The 24,125-nt window shown below is 39.0% G+C and overlaps 1 protein-coding gene across 7 annotated transcripts in view; it reads right to left on the reverse strand.

The window, feature by feature from the left end:
* NEK10 (NIMA related kinase 10) overlaps nucleotides 1-24,125 on the reverse strand; it is a 225,098-nt gene that overhangs the window by 192,784 nt on the left and 8,189 nt on the right. For 3 of the 7 annotated variants that reach the window (XM_087430638.1, XM_087430637.1, XM_087430634.1), the window contains exons 2-5: nucleotides 15,979-16,089; nucleotides 15,635-15,695; nucleotides 7,649-7,779; nucleotides 5,881-5,979 (exon numbers count right to left, since the gene is read on the reverse strand). In XM_087430638.1, coding sequence (XP_087286764.1) covers nucleotides 5,881-5,979; nucleotides 7,649-7,779; nucleotides 15,635-15,695; nucleotides 15,979-16,052 — 365 coding nt within the window. In that variant the 5' untranslated portion in view covers nucleotides 16,053-16,089. Of the gene's footprint in view, nucleotides 1-5,880; nucleotides 5,980-7,648; nucleotides 7,780-15,634; nucleotides 15,696-15,978; nucleotides 16,090-20,455; nucleotides 20,588-24,125 lie in introns of those variants that run through there. The other 4 variants (XM_087430635.1, XM_087430642.1, XM_087430639.1 and 1 more) reach the window with 3 other exon arrangements.

Raw genomic sequence — 24,125 nt, forward strand, 5'->3', positions numbered from 1 at the left:
TGCCTGGCTCTCAGAAGCTCATGTACTGATGGGAAGCAGTGATTTATTGATTTGGCCAGGTTTAAAACTGGTTCTGCTGGTTACATGTAATCAACGAATAAACAGTCCTTTCCTGGAAGGGGGGGAACATTTTAATTTCATGTCTGTTAGACATCCAAGTGAATGAGTTTCGTAAGAAGCAATAGTAAATAGTAGAAAAGAGAGAAGATGATTACTGAAGTGATACTTTTCTGTGGTGCAAAACTGAAAACAAATTTTGAATATACTTTAATTGTAATAAAGAACCAGGGAATCAGCTATGCATATGAGAAAAGAGTACCAGTCAACACTTCGCCTCAGAATATTGGGCTTGTCCTCTCAGCTACCACATCTATCAAATGAGGATGGGCTGGATTTTTTCTTCATGGTCCATTCCACCTCTATAATTGGATGATGACTTTTCCATATATACAAGTGTGTGTGTATACGCATTTTAAGTTTGGAATAAACTCTAAAAAACATTTCAGGAGAAATAAAAATGTAAGAGGTAGATATTTGCTCCAAGTTAGGTGATAAGAAGAAGAGGGATCATTATTTGTTTGAGGATTACATGAGAGCCTAGTTCTTGACACTTTATTTCTTCCTTTCTACATTTAAGGTTGTAAAACTTGGAGCAAAAAGGAGACAAAAAGACAAGATCCTGAAGGATTCTCAACCAATGATCCAGCTCTTTTAAAAATTCTACTCTGGATAAAAGCAGAATATAGTTTTGTATGTACATAAAAATCTGTCACATAAGTGCAGAAAAAAAGCATAGAATTTAAAAAAAGATTGGAAGGAAATATAGCAAGAGTTAATGTAGCTATTTCTAAGAATGGTATAAAGGGTAAATTTTCATTTTTTATAATTTTCCGTATTTTTCAAATTTTTTACAGTCATCAAAATAATTTAATGCAAAAAAAATTCTTTATGAAGACTCTCAGCCTCCATGCTCGCCAATAAAACCAGTGTCAATAGCTTGAGTTGGGGATAAAAGACACAAGCGCTGTTTTCTAGGAGCTCAGTGTCTTGGGGAAGGACACAGGCCCAGGGCCACAAGATGGGAGAGGAGGGCCAGGGCATGTTGAGGGGTCAGAACAACCAGAAAGGCAAAGAGGTGGGGCAGCAGGCTTCAGGAGAGGATGAGCATGGCCCGAGGCTTAGAGGTGAGAGAGAAAACAACTTTCCAAGGAACAACAAGGGTTTCACTCTGACCTTGGTGACCCCAAATGATGCACTGGGCAGGAGCAAGTGATGAGGCCAAGGAGGAACAAGATCTCAAAGGACTTTGTGAACCAGCTAAGGAACTGAGGTTTTACCCTGGCCATTAGAAGATTTTTAAGTATCTAAAGACCCAAAGCTAAGATCTTTTGCACCTTAATGAACCTTTATGTCTATCCAATCTGTGTGGCTGACTTGAAGACCTCTTTAGGGAGGTTTGAACTATCTGACAGACTTTACCAAGGTGAGCAGGCCTCTCTTTTCCTAGGCAAGGAAGAAGCCTTCACAGGCCCCTATTGACCTCTCTGCTACCTGATGAGATGAAATCACAGAAAAAAGCATCTCTCCATCAACTTTGAATATTTTAAGGACTTAATCCAGACATTGAAGAGATTGTCACTGCATCCTAACTTCTGGTCCTTCTGGTCCACCACCGGGAGGTGACAGGGTCTGGACAGCCAATGCTGAAGATCAGGTAACGCTCAAAAGAAGAGTCACTTACATCATGACCTAGGCCCTAGCATGGACACAGACAGCAAGGTTTGATTGGTAAACAAATGACCATGTAGGTCCTCCTGGTTGGAGGTTTCTGTGAAGGTCCTAGAACACTTTTAATAGCATTTCTAACAAGACTGTGATGGTTTTGGCCAGATGTTTTCCCCTAACTCAAGTAGTTCTTGAGTTCTTGTGTAGAGTGTAAATATCTTCCCAATCTAGACTTCCTGCAGACTCATTTCCAAAATATTTCAAATTTGCAGCAGATATTTCACAAAATGGGATGTAAAATAATAAGGATACTAACGTGTTCTTATCAGAAAAGTGAATGCATTTTTGGACAAAAAAGGTCATGCTAAATGGATCAGATAGTTCTGTTTTAACTGAAATTAGAGAACCTGGGACATAACTCACCTCTACAAAAGTTACAAGCGGGGCAAGAGGGGATGTCTTGGCAATTCTAGGATAATAGTATCAGGAAGAGGCCAATTAAGTGAACCCACTTGACTATAACACCAAATTTCATATTAAATAGCAAGGGACAAAGTTTAATTAAAACATTATCTTAAAAGATAAAACATGAAACTGAGATAAATTTTATCTTACATTTAACAAAACTTAAGTTAAAATTGCATCTCTGCCCTGATGACTAGAACAAAGCAAAATGAATTCTGCTGATATTTTTGGCACTCTTTCTGACAAAATCACATAACATGATCCAACATCCTTGAATTCACTTTTGAATTCTGCAGCACCTAGACGTTCATTTTTACAAAAATATTAGAAAGATTCATCAATTTTTCCTAAAGGTCTTTGTTACTCAAAACATGCTTTTTTGAAATCCCATCTTGTCATCTTCCTTGTTAATACTCTTTTCTTCAATTGTCAAGTGGTCTGATTCTGCCAGTGTGTCCTCTGTCAGTTTCTACCAGTTCAGCACGATATTCTCAGTAACTTCATGAAATTCTACATCTTTAGTCAGATTCACAAGTTCATTTCACAAGTAGATTATGTTATATTTGCATTGTATTATATAATCTTCACATTATCTGGCAATCAGCAGGGAATGGACCAACAAAGAGGGAACTCAGAGGAACAGACACACAGAAGAGATACTTGAGTAGAGGTCAATTTTATAACTGGTTAGTTAATTAGGAAATATGTCAATTTTGTGACAACTTTTACTGTCCTATAAAACCTCATAACAGCCTAGTCTTGGATACTAAGCATTCTTTGTACTTGCCTGGACAGGCAGATGAGATGGAAAAGGGGTGGATTTATTTTCTAACAGCAGACTGTACTGTAGACAAATGATGTTAAGGCAGAAAAAAATGTTGGAAGCTCAAAATTTTCTTCCATACCCCGCCACACCTCAAGACTCATTACCATGTGTGACCAGGAGTAACCTCAGGTTCTGAGATGATACTTTCATTTGCCCTTTGAGATATACCATGAGGCATTTGTAGTGTTACCTTATCTGACTCTGGATTAAGTCCTGTCTCATTTCAGATGCTACCTGGCAATTTTATTTCTGAGAACAAAGGAGTAATCACAGGTCAATCTTAAGAAAAGAACCCAGAAAGGAGGTATCCAGAACTGTGGCTTAGGGGAAGAATCCATTTGAGGAGAGTGAAATAGGAGAAAAACAACAAGAACAACATCAATTGGGCATAAATTGAGAGAGGAGTTGGAAGTGCTCATACTTCACAGATGACACTAAATTCCCAATCAGCCATATTCTCAGGGTAAAATTGAATGGCATAACATCCTGAATATGCACAATATTGTCTACAACCAGAATTGGACCAAAGACCAAAGTCCACACCCCCCAATCTCATCCAGCCCTCAGTTGTGTTAATATAAATAGTTTATATTCACCACATTTTCCCTTGTATTGGGATAGTGGGTAACTGTTTTGCTGACCAGAGTATACTCTGAGTCCCTAGGAAGAAAGGGACCACATGTCCTATTCATCTTTGTAGTTTCACCCTCTCTTTCTTCTCCACCACTTGCTCCCTCTTTTCCTTGCACATAGTAGATGCTTAATAATTGGTTTATTGAACTTAATCCAAACCTTCCAGTTAACATTGAATCTGATCTTCACAAAGAAAGCAGTTAGGAAACCATACCAGAAAAGGCCCTGAAATGTTATTCTTCTATAAGCCTAAAGTTACAGGGAAAAGAGAAAACAGGGAGTTCTGGCCAGCTTACCAAGGTTATATGGGGTGAGTAATAATGGAAGACCTTTACACTTAAGCTATCTTTTACCCAACCCTGCTTTTAGAATAGAACTGAACGTAACAATCTGTCGGCAGCCACAGGATGACATAAAAGGATGCCCTTGATGTTCAACATTCCTAAATTCCTTCTCGTACTATGAAAGCAAAGAGATGAAAGAGATGTACAATCATCTCTTCCTAGTTTGAAGATTTCCAGGGACTGCTCATGTTGCAAGCCAGTAACTCCATCCAACCTAAGATGCCTCATTAATCATTAAGAATTTGAAAAGGTCCTGACAAGAGATCTCTTGAATTCAGAATTGTTAAGATCTTTTTCAACTGTTGGATGCCAACCCTTGCCCAATTATTTTCCCTAACAATTGCCTCATCTAGTGCCTTTAGAGTGCAGACACAGTGAGGCCTCTCACATCTTTAATATAGGCAATCTTCTGCCTTCTCCAAAGTACTGACAAGACAAATGGCATATTGGGCATCCCTTGAAGAATCCATGATAGCTGTCTTCAAATTAAAGAACTTCATTTCCTAATACCATTTCAGGCATAATTATACTGCTACTAACCATTGTTCTACTCTGTTCAAGGTCATAAAGCAAACAGTCCAGGACAACTTCAGGTCCTTTGCAGTGTTCATTAGTCTTTCAATAATCTTTGAGTATATTGTCAAGAACTGAGCAGGGACCCAATTACCTAACCGTGGGAAAGATTCTAGGCTTCTTGTGTCATCTGAATCAGTCTGACAATCCTCTGCTTAAACCAAGTATAAAGGCATGACAGATGCAGTCCCAATCCTGGATTTCTTTAAACTAAACCAATATATTTGGTAGTCACCGTCCAATACTTAAATACACAATACTAAATAACCCCATCCAAAAGATGGAATCATTAGGCCACCACTTAGGTGTGTATTTAGTGGCTGATTCATCATGGAGGACCCATCAGGATGCTGTTCTACTTAAACTCAGCTATTGCACTGGACCAAGTCAGAGTTTTATTTCAGTCAAGACATTAAATCATTAATATTTCTCCTATTTTCCAGAATATGAGTAATTTTTTTCCCATTCAGATATCTCAATCAGCTATTTCAATAAAGTCCCAAAGCGATGGAGAAGAGTCAAGGTTCTTCACAGGCGTCTTTTCAGCCAGCACTTGGGAGAGAGTCTGGGCCTCCTGGGAAAAGCAGAAGGCCAGGTCCTAACATGACAGAATATTGGGAGCCTCCTTCATATCTAGCAGCAGCATAGCCAGCTCTCACTTCAAGCAGACCCGAATGGATAGAAAACTCAATACCGACTGCAATCTGGTACCAGTCAATGGCTCACTGAAAACGCCTGATATTTGTGAGAGAGAATCTAGAGGACTTGCTAACTAATCCTTCTCTACAGTCCCAACACTGCACTTGTGTTAAGACAAAGGAAAGCACTTCTGATTTGGTCCTGAGAAGAAACATTGTCATTGGGCTGTGACTAGATGTCACACACTAGTCCTTTCCCCAAAGTCCAGGCTGGGGCAGCCCATTTAATCAGTCCTTGTACCGACTGCAAAAGTGTACCATGAGGATGTTGGCCATGGTGTTACCCAAGGTCTTCTTCATAAGAACCCAGGCAATAAACTCCTCCTGAGTATCCAACCTCCAAATAAGGAAAACAGTGTAACTTGGGTATTTTCTCGTTTTACCTTACCTGTCATGAAATTTAGCTAAATTCAGTACCTAACCAGAGTGATTTTAATTAGATCATCTGCAATGCCTATTAATTCACCTCCTTCTAAACGGCTTTTGCTCTGTTTCATCCTTTAAGTATGTTGTGCTCAATCCTGTAAGCCGCATCAAACCATATGCAAGGGATGAGATATATAAAATAGGCCATTCTTGGGTAAACGTCTGTTTGTCTTTCCTGGGACAATCTTACCTGCATATGAGTCTATTTTTCACCAAGGCTGTAAAGATCTCCTGAAATAGTTTATGCTGGGGATGTTTGCTGAAATTTCTCTCATTCTTGTAGTTTATACTGAGATGAAACAAACAGAAAAGGATTTTGTAATAAAAATTATTTAGGCTACCTCAAAGTTACCAACGCAGAGAAAGATGACGTGTATTCATGAAAATATTGAAGGATTCTTAGAATTTAATATATTACTAAAGGCAAGTATCAATTGTTAAAACAAGAACTAGAAATTCTTGTATTCAATTATAAAGTTAGTAATAAAGATTACATTCAAGCCTATATATATTTCATTTAACATTAACTAAATTACTCCCTGTATACACTTAATAGCTACAATTAGTCAGAGGAAGAAAAGGGTATATGGAGAGAATGAATGATTGAAATACATTTTTTAGATATCTGTGCAATCGGCAGAGAAGGATTCCCTCCCTTCACCTTTCCACCCACCCATGACCTCATTGGCCGCTATGGCTATTAACACCAGTGGTTATCATACATATTTCCCTGTAGATAATAAGGATTTATTAAACCCAGTCTACACTCCTTCAACTGTGAGAATTTTTGTGGTTGCTGATTGTTCATATGTTGTGTGTGTGTGTTTAACAAAGTCTCAAGATATTCCAGCTTCTTTTTTCTGACAGCCCAGCAAAGAAGTTAAAAATACCCCAAAACATTTCACTTTAAAACTGGGAGAGGATAAGAGATAATGCATAAAAGGGTCACATTGCTACAGAACATATGATACAATATTTTCATGCAAATTAAAATAGTCCAATTTTAAGATCTAGGCCAAATAAGCTGGAATTACATGAACACACCACCTCAAAGGCAAGTTCTGAGGCCTTATATTGCCTTTTGCACCGTTCTGTCTTTGCAGTCTTTCATATGTCATTGGCCAGTGTGCCCCTAACCTACCTAGGTGAGGGCTGTAATGGTTTCTTAGTACGTAGACACTGGTAGACTGAATATGTAACACTTTTTAAAGAATTTAGTATTCCTCACTAAAAACATATTTTAAAAATATGAACTCATGTAACATCATGTGACTTTTGTGGACTATTAGATTCACTGTCATAAAACGACAGGGAAACATTGTTCTAGAATATTCATATTGATATTTCATGCCATTCGTTATTTACATGGCACTTAGTGCCAAATGACCTTAGCACACTGTAAAACTAAGAGAACCAGAGCCCAGAAAGAGAGTGGCCCATGAGAATGTGGCGCTTCTAGAAGGTTTGTACAGTGACAGGAAAGATAAACATGGGCTGACACTTTCAATGTTAAGGGTGAGATGTGACTTCTTCAACTGAAAACCTTGGTTGTTTTGACAACAACAGTCTTTAGCCACCACATCTGTTCACAGCAACAGCTTCTTTTATGCCTCCTCATTGTTGGCAAGATATGGACAGACCAAAAGCTGAAGACAAAGCTTGGAATCAGCCTAGCCAGGTCAACAACCTAGAACCACTTCCTCGTGGAGCAAACGCCAAGTGTATGTCAGCAAGGTGTCCTGAAACTCCCAGGTCGGTTTCACCTATAGGCTTTAAGTCTGTTATTGACACACTATTTCTGAGACTGGTTTAAGCACTAGCTAAAGTTACTAAATTAAGAATCCTCATAGTGAATTTTGGAATGGGTTTTACATTTTAGCTCCCATGACAAACTTAAATAAAGCTTTGAGCTAACTGGAATAGGTTGCTGAAGACAAGGGAGATACTGGATTTCTTACCTAAAATTTTCAAGTTCAACAGCTTCTGTGGACTCGTGCCACTGACCTCGAACTTTGTGTCCACTCGCCTTGATGGCGGGCTCAGACTTCGTCATGCTATTTTGGGCACTATCAAAGTTAATGGCTGGAAGCTACAGAAATAGAAGCACAGAGGACATGAGGGTAACAATTCAGCACAGGATAAAGAAAGTAACAAAGGTGGGGCTCAGGGAGGTGGGATGAAAGGGATGAGTTTTTTCCCAAGCCAACAATTAACATGATAGCTATGTCAAATGAAGGGGTTTTCCAAGATTTAGACATCTTTGACAAACATTTACTCTCTCTACCTTAAACTGCTTTCTTTTTCTTCATAGCTTGTAACACCACCTGTCATATCTTACAATTATTTATGTATTTTCAGTCTCCCTTGATTATAATGTCAGGTCGACATGAGCAGGAACTTGCCTGTTTCTGTTCAATGCTGTATTCCCCACACCTTGAACAATGCTGGGCATATAGGTCTGGGTGAGGCCTGGGCATTAGGAGTTTTTGAAGCTTCTCAGGGGATTCAAATATGCAACCACGATAGAGAGTTTCCGGATTCAGCTAGAACACTCTGGTATGCGTGACTTTTGTGGATATGCAGTGGAGCCCCAAACTGAGAATGGGTCATCATTCATTCATTCCATTCATTCATTTATTCTTCAACATATACCAATCGTACACACTGCTTGCCAGACATTAGGGATATAAAGGTAAAGAAGATCCTATCACTTTTAATCAGTCTAAACACCCTGATTACTCAATCATATTTATAAAAGTCACAAAAATATATTATAGAATTCACCATAATAAAAGTAAAAATTTGGTTAAATTAACTACAACAACTTGAGTATGTCCCCATTTACAATATGAACTCGTAACTATTTATATAATAAATTGTCATCAATATTCAAATAGTTTCACTTACCACTATTTACCTATAATTAGGATAACCCTAAGAATTATTTCTCGTACCACAGTAAAGCTGAGCATAGTGCAAACAAATATCCTATTCTTTCCAAAGTACAAATGAGGGATGTTCTATAATTAGCTAAATTATTACAGATGCAGTAAGGAGAACACAATATAACAAAATAAAGGATTCACTTTTCAGTAAATCATTCCATTTTATACATTATAATTATCAAATAAAACTACAATCTGCGGTACTTGTCGTCCTATTCCATCAAAGTATTTGATAGAAATCTGCATAAAGCCATCATTTCCTTACCCAAAGAGAACATGTCTGACTCCCCATAAGGCAGTCAGCTCATAGAGAGACCCATTATAATAAGGACATTGTTTAATTGCTAGCCAAAACTCTCCCAAAATCTTTCATCATATACCAGCCACAGCTGAATTCTCAAAATATTAATAATAAATCTCCATCCTATAAAACTACCTGTCTGTCTCAGTTCAGTGGGTCAATCCACAGCCACCACAGAACAATAAGCCGTGGGCACTTGAGGCAGTAGTGCTTAGGGGTTAAGAGAGAAACTCTAGGCCAGATGCCCTGGTTTAAATCTGCCATTAGGCAGCTGCATGATCTTGGAAGTTACCATGCATCAGTTTCCATACTATTAAAATGGAAATAATAATAATAATAGTAGTACTATGTAGCTCAGAGCATTATGAAAACTAAATGAGTTATTATTTATAAAGCACTTGCTATGTGCCAGGCATAGTTCTAAGTGCTTTATAAATATTCTTTTAATCTTCATAATTATTCTCATGGTATAGATGAATTTGTTAAATAAACAAAATTTGTTTAGATGATTAGATGATTTCTGGATGTGATAACTCAAAGGATATTGGACACGAAGTCACAGCAATAAGCAAATTTTCCTGTGTTACACAGGAAATGTCATGATACAGCAAATACGAGGTGGGTTTTCCAGGCCCAATGGGTTTCAAACCCCCTTTCCATTACCACAACTCCCAGAATACTGAGCACAAGAGAGAAGGTAGCCAGCACAGAGAAAACAAGCCTGGTCCACTCAAGGTAGAGGGGTGGAAAGCTTCAGAGCTTGTAGCCATTCCTTTTACCAGCAGAGCAGGTAGCCGGTATTGGGAATCAACTCATGGAGACCCAGTGGACAAGACCGACTTGGCAATCTATAGTTACAAAGACCAGGAACTTAATAGTAGGAACTTGGAAGCAACCAACCCTCTTCAGACAAAAAGCAAGGTGAGTCAGAACCCAGTTCAAAACCCAGAGCCTTTTCTCTTGCCTTCCCAACACCTTAGATTCTCTGTGCATCCTTCATAATCTACCACATAAGAAGGTCCAGTAAAATTTGTCTGACAAGACTCACAACCTAGTATAGCAGAATCAGGCTGTCCAGAGTGGCAGAGCCAGGTGAGCAGCCCCCTTACAGAGTCCTGCCATATTAAGCCATTAGTTCTGTTAAGGTACACTACATCTGACAGATTATTTTGAGCAACCCAAAATCTGAAATTTCAGACATTATAAATATAGCATAACACAAATTCACATGGATAATTTTAAAGTGTGTCCTTTCCTACAAGTGATGGATTTATACACTCCCAGATTTAAAAACTTCCTCAAAAGGCATAGGATCCAACCATCAACCATCATCATCACCATCACCATCATCACCACCATCATAGATAGCTTACCACATACCAGGAACTGTTCTAAGATCTTTGCAGGTATTAAATCTATTTAATCCTCATAGCAAACCTATTTGGTAATTACCATTTGATAGATGAGAAAACGAGGCACAGAGAGCTAAGTGAGTTAGGTCACATAACTTGCAAGGGGCAGAGCTGGGATTCCAATCCAGGCAATCTCCCTCCCTCTCCAACATTCTCAGTCCTCCAACATCTATTTCCGTATCTCTAATGATGAGAAACACCATCCTGAGTCAGCCCATTTACTTCTCAGAGTTCTACTCTAGCCCAGGTTTTCTTCATACTGAAATGAAAATCTGTCTCTCTGTGTTCTGTCTCTGTCTTCTAGTCCAGCATCATCTCCTTTCACAATGCTGGAAAAGACTCAATTGTTTCTTTAAACACGTAGGGTGAGTAGTTCTGGGGGTACTCCTCAGACCCATGCCGTGAGGATAAACAACCCTGTGGAGAGGTCTCCCACCAAAAAACAGCACCAACTTGCCATCCATGTGAAGGAGCCATCTTGGAAATGGATCCTCCAGTCCCAGGTGATGTTGACAAGACCATAGCCTAGGTGACACTGACTGCAACCCTATCAGAGACCTGAGCCAGAACCATCTAGGCAAGAGTCTCTGAATTCATGACCCCACATAATGGGTGACAGACAATAAATGATCATTGTTGTTTTAAATCACTAAGTTTTGGAATGATTTCCTGTGCAGCATTTGAGAACAAATCCACTAGAGAATAAAACAAGAATCCACAAGTCCATGTGATATAAATGAATGAATGAATAAACAAAAAACGTAGAGTGAATAAAAATCTACCCCAAGTTCTGGCTGCATTAAACTGGTCACCCTTCCCAGAAACCACGGTAGCGTTTACCCACCCCATGCCTGGGCACGTGCTGAGGGCTATAATCTGATCACCTGAGTTTTAGGACTCAGTTCTGACAGCCCCCTGGTGAGCACCTGCCCAAGCCTTCCCGGGTCAAGCTGTTCCCTCCCTCCCTGGTGGCATTACCATGCGAATCTCTCTTACAGCACTTATCACAGTCTAGTACAACATCTAGTTTACATATCAGCCTTTCCTCCATGAATTTGGCCACCCTGAGGGCAGCATCACATCTCTCTATCTTTGTGTCCTTAGCACCTCTCACAGAGCCTGGCACACAGTAGGTGTTCAAATGTGAAGCTGTTGAATGAATGCTCACCTTATCCCCAGTCTCTTTGCTAAACTGATTCTTCTGGTTCACCACCTCGAGGTGAGTTTATCCATTCAGCACGTTTGTTGCAGACACATCATTTGCCAGACATGTGAGACACTGGCTATATAGTAAGTGGGACGGCCATGGTCTCTGCCTCCAAGGAGTTTACAGCCCCGTGGGGGTGGGGGAGAAGTTAAACTAGCATGAGAACATGCTGTAAAATTAGTGAACAAGGGTTTGCTGGGGTAGAAAGGAAAGGAGAGATAGGGTGGGCCTTGGACCAGGATGCTAGGAGCATTCTAGAATATTCCAGGCAGATTTTTTACACAGACTGGAAGGCAGAGAAAAACTATGTGTGCTCTAGAGCCTGGAAGGTACCTGAGCAGCTTAAATAGTATGAGTGGAAAGGAAAGAGACTGGAGACTGAAGCAAAGGGCCTTCCTAAACATTTGATCATGTCACTTTGCTTGAAAATTTCAACATTCCCTGTTGCTTAGGGGATCAAATACAAAATGTGTAAATGGGCCTTAAGACACTGCACAATTTCTTCTTGCTTTATTTATCACTATTTCCAATAGAAATGTCTAGTCACCATTTTTCTTAAATGTTTGTTATTTTCTTTCCTTTAGATATCTGATTATTTTACTCACTTCACCCAGAATGCCTTACCCATCAATTCCACTGATGGAAAACCAGCCCATTTTTCAAGAACCATCTCCTTCCCTGTCTTTCAGGCTAAAAGTGACCTCCTCCTCTTCCTCAAATCCATATACCCACTGTCTGTCCAATTCATCCAGGATTCACATCTTGACTTGCCATATACCATAACTATCTTTTCTATGCTAGTCCTCAGAACACAAGAACCATGCCTCATACTTTTTCTTTTCACAGCATCTATCAAAACCTCTGTTATTTCAAGGCAATGAATAGGCCTGTAGTGAATTAAATTTTCTTCTTTCTTCCATCTTTTTTTTTTTTTTTTTATTGCAAACCAATTTCTCAGCCCCCTGTGGCTTTAAATGTAGGAAAAAAAATTGAATTCCAGCTCTAGTCAGATTATTTCAAGATTTGTGGAAACCTCTGATGAAATTTCCAACCAACTTTGTAATTTTACTTTGCTTCAACAACCCTAGGGCAATTCTTTTTCTTGAATTATTTGGTTTCACTGGGCTATGATTATTCTAACCCTGTTTGTGATGAAGGAGGGGCCCCTCTGCCTCAGTGTGCCTCTGTGCGCACTTCTGTCAGACTGTGGGACTGTCCTACAGAACAGCAGGCTCTAATGTGGTGAAGCAAGATAGTCAGAGACACACAGAGCAAACAGTGAGGACAAGCGAAAGTAGAACACAGGAACACAACGAAACAATGAGGGAAATGGCTTGGCTCATTAGAGATTCAGATTTAGGACATTCAGTTCTTTGCAATTCTTTGCCTAAACCCACAAAGTCAATTCCTCCGCAACCCGGTTAATTGGCCGTCTTGGCCTATTTGCAAATAACAGACCAGGTCTTCTTAGAACAGAAATTCAGGTGAGTGGACCTTAAGCCCAGGTTTCCCTTTCCAAATTGACTGCTAAAAATCTCAGAGCCAAATGTGTGGCCCCTTTGCACATTTTGATGGGCATTTCTGCCTGTCTCTGACTCCACTTTGTTTGGAACTCTTGTTTTTCTTGCTTCTTTGGCCCTGGTTTTAATTCATGATAACCCTTCATACTTTATATATCTTTATAAGCCTCCTTACATTCTTTCTAAAACAAGCAAGGTATAAATAAATTCTTGATGTATTCATTCCAATATCTTTATTCTCCCATAAGTGTCTCCATACTATTTTACAGAAAGGAGAATAGGATGTTCAGAATAACATTTATTATTTCAAAATTACAAATGCATGAAAGTTTTATAAACAGAATTAGGAATGAATTCTGTGAACCTCAGGACCTTCATATAATTGAGGACAGTTATTTCATTTTTTCTTAGAACCATCTACTTTCTGAATAATTCAAGAATTACAGATATGCATTTTTGTACCTCTGAAATATTTTACAAAAAGATATGCCATGCGAATTTATCAGACAACAGATTACAAATTCTAAAATTGGTTAAGGGGAAGGGGGGACTATTAAACTCACTTTAATTAAGCTTACCAGATGTTAATAAGAAAGTGGTGTTGAAAGGGAACACAATAGGTCTAGTCAGCATGAGCTTCAAAGTTGGAAAATTAGAGCCAAAAAAACCACCATTGGTGTTTCTTTTACCCTGGCCAGGGGGTTATACACACTCATGTGGTGACCTAATTCTTAAGTCACGATTCACTTTGGCAAAAATCGACCAAGAACTCACTGAACAGAGGATGCAGAGTGAACTAGAGGCAAAAGTCAAAGGTGCTGGCATTGGGAAATAGAGAATCTTGTCAGGAAATTAGACATGTAGACAAGTGTTTCCAAAACAAAGAAGAAAATAATGCCACAACAGTGAAAGAAGGTGCTTTGAGAAGAGGCAGTTCACTTCTAGAATGAAAGAAAAAGGAAAGCTTTCTTGTGGAAGGAGTGTCATTAGATTTGGATCTTGAAAGTACGTAAGATTTTACACGCAAGAAATTTGGGAGAAGGACAAATTTGGGAGAAAGTAATAGTAAAAGCAAAAGGTAGAAGTCTTGGACATTATGGTTACATCTTAGGATGTATAGTGAGAAAGAATGGGAACTACAACCGAAAGTGTATGCTGAGTCACCTTGCTTACCTTACTAAGAAAGAATGGACTTGATTTGGGCCAATCATTCATGAAGGTTTGTGAGCAGCGAGCCAGGAAGATTATTTAAGCAGTGTGGAGACAGACAAAGCGTGAGCATGACTGCTGAAATGAATGGATGAGAAGAAAACAGTTCCTGGGAGGTAGTAGCATTAATAACAAAAAGAAGGAACTAATAGGAGAAAAGATATTTAAGGCCATGTTTACTCCAAATCAATGTTCATTCAACTATCATTTGAACTGTAATTTAACGTCCCAAGTTATTTAGAAGATATCTCAGTGGCTAAAGGCATGCTTTGCAAAGATGGAGTGTTTAGGTTCAGATCTGTATTCCACCATTAGCTGTCTGTATGGTCTTGGGAAAGTCACTTAACTTCTCTGTGCCTCAATTTCCCAATATATCAAAGTGGGAGTTGTGGTTATTGAACAGTAACGCAGGTGAAGCACCAAGCACATAGTAAGGTTTCCTAAATATCAACTATCATTATTTAGCCTTTATATGCCAACAAATCATTAGAACACCATTCTCCACTATAAATAAATAAATAGATAAAAATGCTGTAGTTCCCTGGTAAGTTTGGTTAATAGAACAAAGGCCATCAGGGCTGAATTACCACCACAGGAGCTCTTAAATTTACTTAAACAAGTATAGCATAGTAGAGTTGGGAGCCATGACACCAGAGTTCAAGTCCCATCCCCACCATTTACTAGCTGATAGTGCTAAATAAGTATCTGCTATTATTATTATTACTAGCATTGCTGTGTTGTTTCCCAAATCTCCATGGATGGTCTCTAATCTCATGACTCTCCAAAGTCTTATAGAAGCAAAACCAAAAAGAAATGTTTAGAGATAAATTCAAGCACAGGTACCATTCTTTGTCTAATAAAAATATAAAAATGCTATTATAAAAATAGCCAAACCTAAGTCCTTTCCCCTCTTCTCGGTGAGATGCAATTTACAGCAAGGTACTATAGCAAGTGGGCAACACGAAGACGGATGGAGTGGAGAAGAAAGGAAATGTGATAAAGAGTGTTTTTGAATGATCAATTTCCCTAAAGCTCTGAAGAGTTGAACATGGGGCATTCAATAGAAGAGTACGCTGTTTCTAGACTGAAGAGCTGTGCTAGTAGGACACATGGCAATAAGCATAGGATAAAGCAGGGCCCAGGCACAACAGGAGAAGAACGAAAAGGCTGTTGATGCCATGTCTTGGCAGAACATGACCAGGTATGAGAGAAACAGCTGGATGAAGAAAGACAAAACATGAGAAAGAACAAAGAAAAGTAGACATATCGTTCATAAAGACGTTAAATGGAGTCCTTTGGAAACATGCGATTTTCTTTTATTAATGCATGCATATCCTTTGAAAACACTACCTGTTGTTTGCTTGATTGAACATTCAAAAGGCACCGAAGTCTTTTTAGATCTGAATAGTCCCTAGGAGAAAGAATAATACAATGTCAACCAACAGAAGACTCCAGGTGGACTAGGTATGTTACCCACTGACGGCATCGCCACTTGGAGGCCTGCTATTATAGACTGAAATGTATACACACTAAACATTTCCTTTTGAACTCTAAAAATGATCAAATATTTCAATAAACACTGTAACTCAGAGTAGTAGTTGTCAAGGGTCTACTCTATTTCTCAAAAAGCCATTAAATCTGGTTGCTGGCCACTGCCTGAGTTAATAATTAACAAAGACTCAGTATGGGGTTACCTGGTGGTGATTCCTTGCTGGTTTTTATCAGTCGATTTTTCTGTGGTCTTCACCTTTTTGTCTTGATCAGGCATTGTAAAACATCAATGCCCCAGAATTAACATCGCATTCCTTTCAAAGTAAACCGGAGGGAAAAGCTTTAGTTGGATTGTGTGCTCCAAAATATTCTCCAATAATACAGGCAAAATTCACTTATAACATCTATTTAAGTGTGCAAAAACTAACATTGATTTCTAATAAAATAATAAAAATGTTAAGATGATTACAATTTAGTATTTACCATTTAAAGGCCTTTGGATACATTTAGGCCATAGTTTATAATTATAGTAGCCCATGAGCCTATATTTTCTGAGTCATCCTTGATTTTAAATATTCTGACCCCATTGCTCCAAGTATTATGCATTTCAGGGAAAGTGCCCTCATTTTGGGTTTCCAAAATATATATGTATAAGCAAATACCTAAAGCCCAACTGATGCCTTTATGACATCCTATTTGTCTTTCTCCACAAGTATCGTTAACTACATGCTGCTAGTTGACAGTGTTCCTCCCTCATCATAGATCATGCCCCTAAGAGGCCCAGAGAAAGTCCCACACACTCACAAATAAGCTTTACAAAGTAGAGGGCAACACACAATGTCATTGGATTTCCTGAACTCCTAAAATTTTTGAGCTGCCTCCTGAATCCCCACGGCAGTCAACTCCAGTCATAAGCTCTTCTGCAAGAATTGGGTCAGTCTTGCATAGCCTCTGAACTTACTCAACCATTCTGTTAAAAACAAGACAACAGGCCCGAAATGGAGTCACTTAGGCCAAGCCCCAGGTCACCAAACTTAACTTAATTACAGTTTTGACTCTCCCAGAAATAGAGACTTAAACCAGCCAACCAGAAATTGCCTGATCAGCATTAATTAGGTAATCTGCCTGATAAATCCCTGCCATCCCCTTTAGGGAAAGTAATGTGAAAGGATTTCAAACTAAAATGGAACCAGAGGACACGAAATGGAGAATCTCATCCATGCACCCTTAGAAAAACAGAACTTAAGAACTAAAAGACTGATTTCCCATAATTGCCTAATTTACAGAAGACGGAGACTTATTCGCTGAGCAATGAACATCCGTCAAGTGTCTCTCCCCGTCCTTAAGCCAATGAACTTACTGCTTGGACTCTGGCCAGACTTCCCCCTCTTTGCACTCTTTGCCCATAAATACCCAAACCTCAAAGAACTCGCCCGTAGCTTGCTGCAGCATGAGTTTCATAAATTGCAATTCCTCTATTCCCAAATAAACTCAATTTCCAGTACTGGGAGTGTGTTTCAGTTTACCTCCTTATGTAGGTTGACAGTAACCTTGTAATAACCAATCCCCTTTTTGCCTAGTTTAACTTCCTTGTTCCTGCTCCTCTCTGTCTATAAAAGTCTTTCATTTTGTACAGCTCCTCAGACCTCCTTCTATCTGCTAGACTGGATGCTGCTGGATTCATGAATCACTGAATAAAGCCAACAAGATCTTTAAAATTTACTCAGTTGAATTTTGTTTTTTAACAATCTGAACAGTGAGGCTGGCCAGCCTGGGAATACAACCCAATAGGCATTTCAATCTTCTGAATTAAGCTTTCTAGACATCATGGTCACCCTTCCTAGTATAAATTTTAATACTGTTTCCCACTCCCACTCAAAAGATAAGTATGAGTTCACCCATGGACAGAAAACAATTTATTTGTTTGCCTTTTTTTCCTTAATCAATGTCTGATTCAATTGTTTTAATATCCAGAATAGAAACAAAAAGAAAGTTGAAGATACCCATACATTCAATTACATAGCAAATACAAAATGAAATATACTATTGGTTTAATTTAATTGGATATAAAATTTTCCAACTGTGCTTCAATGCCACAGCTTGCCTTCAGTGTGTTTTTCAGGCATGGAAAAGTATGCATTATTGTCTTTTTATTTTATGCGTCAATGTATTGTGAAATCAATAGTCAAAATCCAAGTGTTCCAGAGGTATTTAGAGGCAAAAGGAATGTGCCAATGGGCGTTTCACCTGACAGAATCCAGTAAAATTTAATTTTGTGAAATGTACAAAGACAGTTTATCTAAGGATTTAAAAATGATTTTCCCAATATAGTTGTCATATTTGTGAAAAGAGTTGAGCTGGAATTAAGAGCTGGGGACCAAGGCTCTTAACACAGATGCACACAAAGAAAAGCACAATATTAATATTTTTGGATTGTGCCTATGGCATAACACCACGGACTCATTCATTCAACAAATATTTATGGAACTTCTACCATGTCCAATCTCAGACTGAAAACTGCTAAAGGTAAAAGAGGCTGTCACAGGTATTCAATTCCACCACAAGCAAAGAAAAACCCACTTAGGAACTTTAAAATATGTTCTGTGAAATATTCAGGTAGAGATTTGATTTAGCATCTGCTTTACTCTGAAAGAAAGAAATAAGAAGGAAGGGAAAGAGGGAGGGAGGAAGGATAGGAGAGAGGAAAAATCTGCAAATAATTTTTTAAAAGCAAAAGATCCAAGTGGTTTTTATGTATAGATATTAAAACGCTGCAAAAGTTCTAAAATAAATAGAAATCCAGTCAAAATAAATTGAATGTAATTTTACTTTTCCCTCAAGGACAGAAGGAAAATTCCACATAGACACACTGGCCTGTTGGCTTCAAATTCCTGCTCAAACCATAGCTACAGACCGTCTTAGAAGTCAGAAATGAAAGCCACACATAAAAATGTGTGGAAAAGCACAGGCTTCTTCTGCTAGAAGGAGATCACATCTGTCACAATCGAACTCTGCTAAACACTGTCTTATTCCCCTGTTTAATCTCCCTAATTTTATCGACCTGTCGTGTGAACAGGAAATAATCATTTAATAGTTTGATCAGTTTCAAATTAGCATCTACTCTGTGAGCTGGAAGAGTGAAAATAGATAACTCCCTGGAAACATTTCACTTAATTAACCAGTAAACAAATTCACCAGAATCAGTAGAAACAGACAATTGCCTTTAGGCTAAAAAACAAAATCCTTTCCACTTGATGGCTGTTAATATGGAAACTATTCTGAAAATAACTTTGAGAATTTGGGAACGTTTTAAAATATTTAATCTAATCCCATTTTAAAATAACAAAAATGATTACACTATACCAATGGTTATAATCCAAAATGGGGGCGGGAGGAGGAGGGCAGTTCATATCTTAAGTCAAGGTGCCCAGAGGCAGACAACTTATTGAGGAAGAGTTCCCCAGAGGCGTCAAGCAAGAGTGCTACCTAAGGCAAGAGCTCTCTAGGCAATAGCTTCAGACTGATTCCAAGGGGAGCTCTGGAGTGTGGATTATGTCCCAGAGCTGTCTAAAGCTAAGGGAAGGGAGCTTGGGCTTTTGTGCTCCTGTGGCCTTCAGTCACTGGTTAAAGAGCCACCGAGGGAAGTCACAACCCCCGCGACACTCCTGTCTGGGGGCAAGGAGACTCCAGTAGCTTGGGGGGAGTCCTCCAAAAAAGAGACACAGGAACTGGCTGTTAGAAGCAAAAGAACATTGAAGCCAACACCCAGGACGCACAAACATAAGGGATGGGAGAAGCTCTGGGTGGAATGCCCATGTCATCCATTCTGATCACCCACTCCAGTGGAGGAGCCGTGGGTGATGAGGGTACAAGAATCTTTGCTGTGGATACCACTGAGCAGAGCCCACTGCAGTAGCTCTCAACTACTGAGTCGGATTTCCCTCCTCCTTTGCTTGACCTCTAAAATGTTAGCATGACCTCATCACCTAGCAGCTAGCTTGGTCTTTGGCCCACATCTCTTCTCTATCTGCTCCTTCTCCCTGAGAAATCTCTTGTAGTCCCATGGCTTTATGTATCATTCATAATTGCAAATTTATATGCTCAGCCCTAACTCCATCCTGACCTCCTGAATTCACAGCCACCAGCTGGATGTCTAATGGGCATCCCCAATTAAAAATACCCCAAACAAAACTCTTGACCTCCACCCCCAGTACCAAATTCCCCTGGTGCTCCCTATCTCAGTCACTGGCACCACCCAGCTATTCTAGACAAAAAGTTCAGGGGCCGTTCTTAATTCCTCACTTTCCTTTACCTCCCACCTTCAAGCCACCAACAAAACCAGTCAGCTTTCCCTCATCTCCACTCCCACGGCTATTGCTCTACTCTGAGCTGCCATCTTCTCTTGCCGGACGAGTGCCACCACCTCCTCATTGGTCTCTCTGCGTCCACCCTTGCTCCTCTATATCCACAGGATCCCAAGGGGTTAATTTAAAATGTGAATCAGATCATGCCACTCATGCCATGGAAGTGACTTACAACCTTCCTGTGGCTCCTACTGCACTTGGCTTCTAACCATGACTTTTACCTCTCTGAGCTCTTCTATCCCATCCCTCTTGCTCACTCCCCTTTAGCCATGCTGGTTTTCTCCCTGGCCCATGAACATGCCAACCTCATTCTTACCTGAAAGCCTTGGCACTTGGCACTTGCTGTCCCCCTCTCATCTTCTCAGGCTGGCTCCTTTGTGTCATTCAGGTCTCAGCTCAGATGTCCCCTCCTCAGTGAGGGCTTCTCTGATGAATCTGCACAATATATCTACCCCCACACATTCATACTTACCACATCACCCTGTTTTACTTCCTTCTGGAGCTCATCAATGTCAGAAATTCTCTTGCCCACTTATTGGTTTCTTTGCACTAGATCACACGCCCCGTGTGGGCAGAGATTATGTCTGTTTTATCCACAAATATATCTCCAGGACATAGAACAGCACTTGGAACAGTGCATGGCACAGTGTAAGCACAGTATAAGAACTCAAAAAATATTTGTGTCACAATCTGTAAAGAGTGGCTCAGGTATTTTTTACCAGATTTTGTGATTTGTTTCTTTAACAGTGGATAAAATAATTACTAAAAAAAAAAACAAAAAACAAAACCTGTGTCATTATTCTTTTAGTTAAAAAAAACTCTCATAAAGTTTCCTTATAAATCAAATCATTTGATTAGCGTTTGTAAGGTTATAATTATCGTGAATACACTCAAGAATTACCTCACTTATTCAGTCTTTAGGAGGGAAACGGGAGTTCCATATAAGATAACATTCATGAACAGTGCTTTTCAAGCTATGAAGTTGTTTTTTTTTTTTTAATTTCCAATCTATTATGGACTAATACTTTTGGTCCATATCCTGTTCAGCAAGCTAAGTCCACTGATCATGTGCTTGGATATCATAGCAATGTTGAATTGCTGTAAACATTTCTAAACACTTACTCTCAATTTTATGCTTATCTCCTCATGGACGAGTCTGAAGACCATCTGAACAGCACTGGCCTAAATAATTGAAGTCTCTACTTGCAAATAACTATTATTTTCACAGCAACTCTAGGTGATTTTCTGAGAACCACTACCCTACATACAGAGCCTGAAGGACTAACCCAGTAGTTGTCAATTCCAGGACAACCAGGAGAGGGCGAGAATGAGCCCCAGAGGGGAGAGCTGAGACCAAGTACTAGCTGAACATGGGCTCCCCACTTAAATCCAAGCAGTCCTATTTCTCTGAGGTTCTGTGTACAGTTTCATTTGAGAAAAGGGTTCCACTGCTAAAAATAAAAACAGAAAACTGCTCTTTTTCTAACATTTATTTTACAGATGAGATGAGGCCAAAGAGATGACAATACTTGTCACACAAACACTTGTACTCACATGGATTTTCCTTTGATTCTAAATGGGAAAGCTGAAATTTAGTATTTTTTCTTAAAAAAAAAAATGAAGTGGGCACAGAAGGAAAAATTATACATAAAATCCAAATGCATATTACTTTAAGAACAGAAACTTTTAGTATCTTTCATTTGTACATCTCAGTCATGAGACCCAAATACTATCTCAGATGGGAGAAAAGGGACCTTCCCATACCTCACAGGATAGCCAAGTGGGTCTGGTGTTTACAGCCCTAGTCAAGTACAGACATAATCACAGTTGACTCATTGTTGAATTTTTTAATCCATTTTGAAAAAGAAACTCGCAAAAGTAATTCCTATCTTCTATTGTCATCTGAAATTTGGGTTAATGCTAAAAGAAGTCCCCAGAGACACACACCTCATTTGCTCAAGGTCTCTTGGTAATTGCAGAGTAAACACACATAACAGAGAGTGATATCCATGCCATGGTAAAATTACCTAATTGACTGTAATTAATCTAAATTGTGCAATATAAACCCACTAACTAAATCACATGGTGAATATTTATGATATGGTCTTCAGATTCTCTACTCAGAAATTCTTTTTTATTGCACAGTTGCCATACCAAAAGATCCTTAAATGGTCTCATGTGTACTAAAGATAAAACAGAAAGTCATTTGATTCATTATGGGAAATAGCTTCAAATCCCACAAATAACTTTTTTCCTTCTAATCACTTACCACTTAAGTTGCATCTTTGTAAATATTCCATATTTTTTTTACTACATTTACTAATGGTTAAAAAAATAGCACTTAGAAAGTAATAGCAGTAAAAGAGTTTAGCGTGACCAAAGTTAATTACCACTTTCGCTACATCAGATTTGTTATTTTGAAAAAGCACTAAAATAAACTGCTATGAACCCTACCACAAAAGGAAGTTAGAACTTCCCTGTACCGACAACAGAGGTCCTTTTTCCCTTTGATGAATTATGGTTTACCTCCATATTTGCTGACAAGTTGCAGTTCTGTCTGTGCTCAAGTCGACATTAAAGAAACTTAGAGAACTTTCATCCCCATAACTGGCTGACAATACAAAATGAAAAATCATTTCTCCAATTCTTTTACTGTAGATATTTTCTCTCTAAATTCCTTTAATAGTGGTTCCTCAGAAAAAGTGGTTAAAATAAGATATAATTCACATAGAGCAACCAGAAATAGGAAAAGTGTGTTAAAATGCGTGGGTTAAATGTTAATTTTTTAATTCTGATAATTGTACTGTGGTGATGCAAGATGCTAACATTAGGGGAAGTTGAGTGAAGGCTATATGTGCTGTGCTATTTTTGCAGCTTTTATGTAAGTCTAAAATTATTTCAAAATAAACACTTAAAAATGCATTGGTCACTTGAGCAGTTTATTTAAGTAAAGTGCTTTGTGAATAGAGAAAGGGTTTCCTTTTACAAAGAATAATTGCACTTAATCTCACAGATATAGTGTTTGGTTTTTTCAAATTAGCTGTGTTTTAGAAAACTATATATCCTGCACGGGAAGTGTCAAGTTAAATTGGACAAATTACTGGAAAATAAAAGACACACACACACACACACACTTTAAAAGTAAAGTGATCAAAAAGTCAAGGAACTCCTGTAGGAAACAAGACTTGCTTAGACCTATCACAGCTTAGAAGGGAGTCTGGTCCTCTGAACCGTAGGCTTGATTCTATCCCTTATATTACATTGTTATTGTTCTTAAGTGGGAAATATGTGAGGAGCTAGCGGAACAGAGACAGTTATTACAAGAAAGAACTTCAGAAAACATCTAGTATCGGGAGTCTAGCACCTTCCAGGCCCAGGAACAGAATATAAATGAACGACAGGTATAGAGTAGATGATAGAGAGTGGCAGGGCTTCAGTCAAACCTGAGAAGTCACATCCTCCCTAAAGGGATTCAAAATCACATTAAAAATAAAGCAAAACAAAACAAAACACCTGCACAGGACACACAAAACAGATCTACAGGTCCTCAGATGCAGACCATGATTCAGAGCCCTCCATTTAACACATGAGGAAACTGAGGCCCAGAGAGGTAAAATGTCCAAGGCCACACAGCACCTTTAGGAATAGAAGGAGAACAGAGCCCAGTTCACTTTCGAAGTCTAGATCTTAATGGCAACTGGGTAGATGGGAAAGAGAGAACTTGTTGACATTGGCCCTTAGCCGAGGGCAAAGGGTGATATAATAACAATAGATGCTTGCATAACTTCACCTCCTGGACCCTGGAGTTCTTACAAACATCCATTTATTCATTCTGGTTCACTCATGTGAAATAGGTAGGTGGTGTATTTTAACATCATCATATGGTGGAAAACAAAGATACAGTTGCTACAGAACCTCCATTGGCAGGAGTGTGTTGCCAGCTAAGGGCAAGTATTATCATGGCCTTGCTCCTGAGTCAGTAGACT

Source organism: Ceratotherium simum, chromosome 5, assembly GCF_057802395.1.
Source record: "Ceratotherium simum simum isolate JZ-2026a chromosome 5, ASM5780239v1, whole genome shotgun sequence".
Taxonomy (NCBI): domain Eukaryota; kingdom Metazoa; phylum Chordata; class Mammalia; order Perissodactyla; family Rhinocerotidae; genus Ceratotherium; species Ceratotherium simum.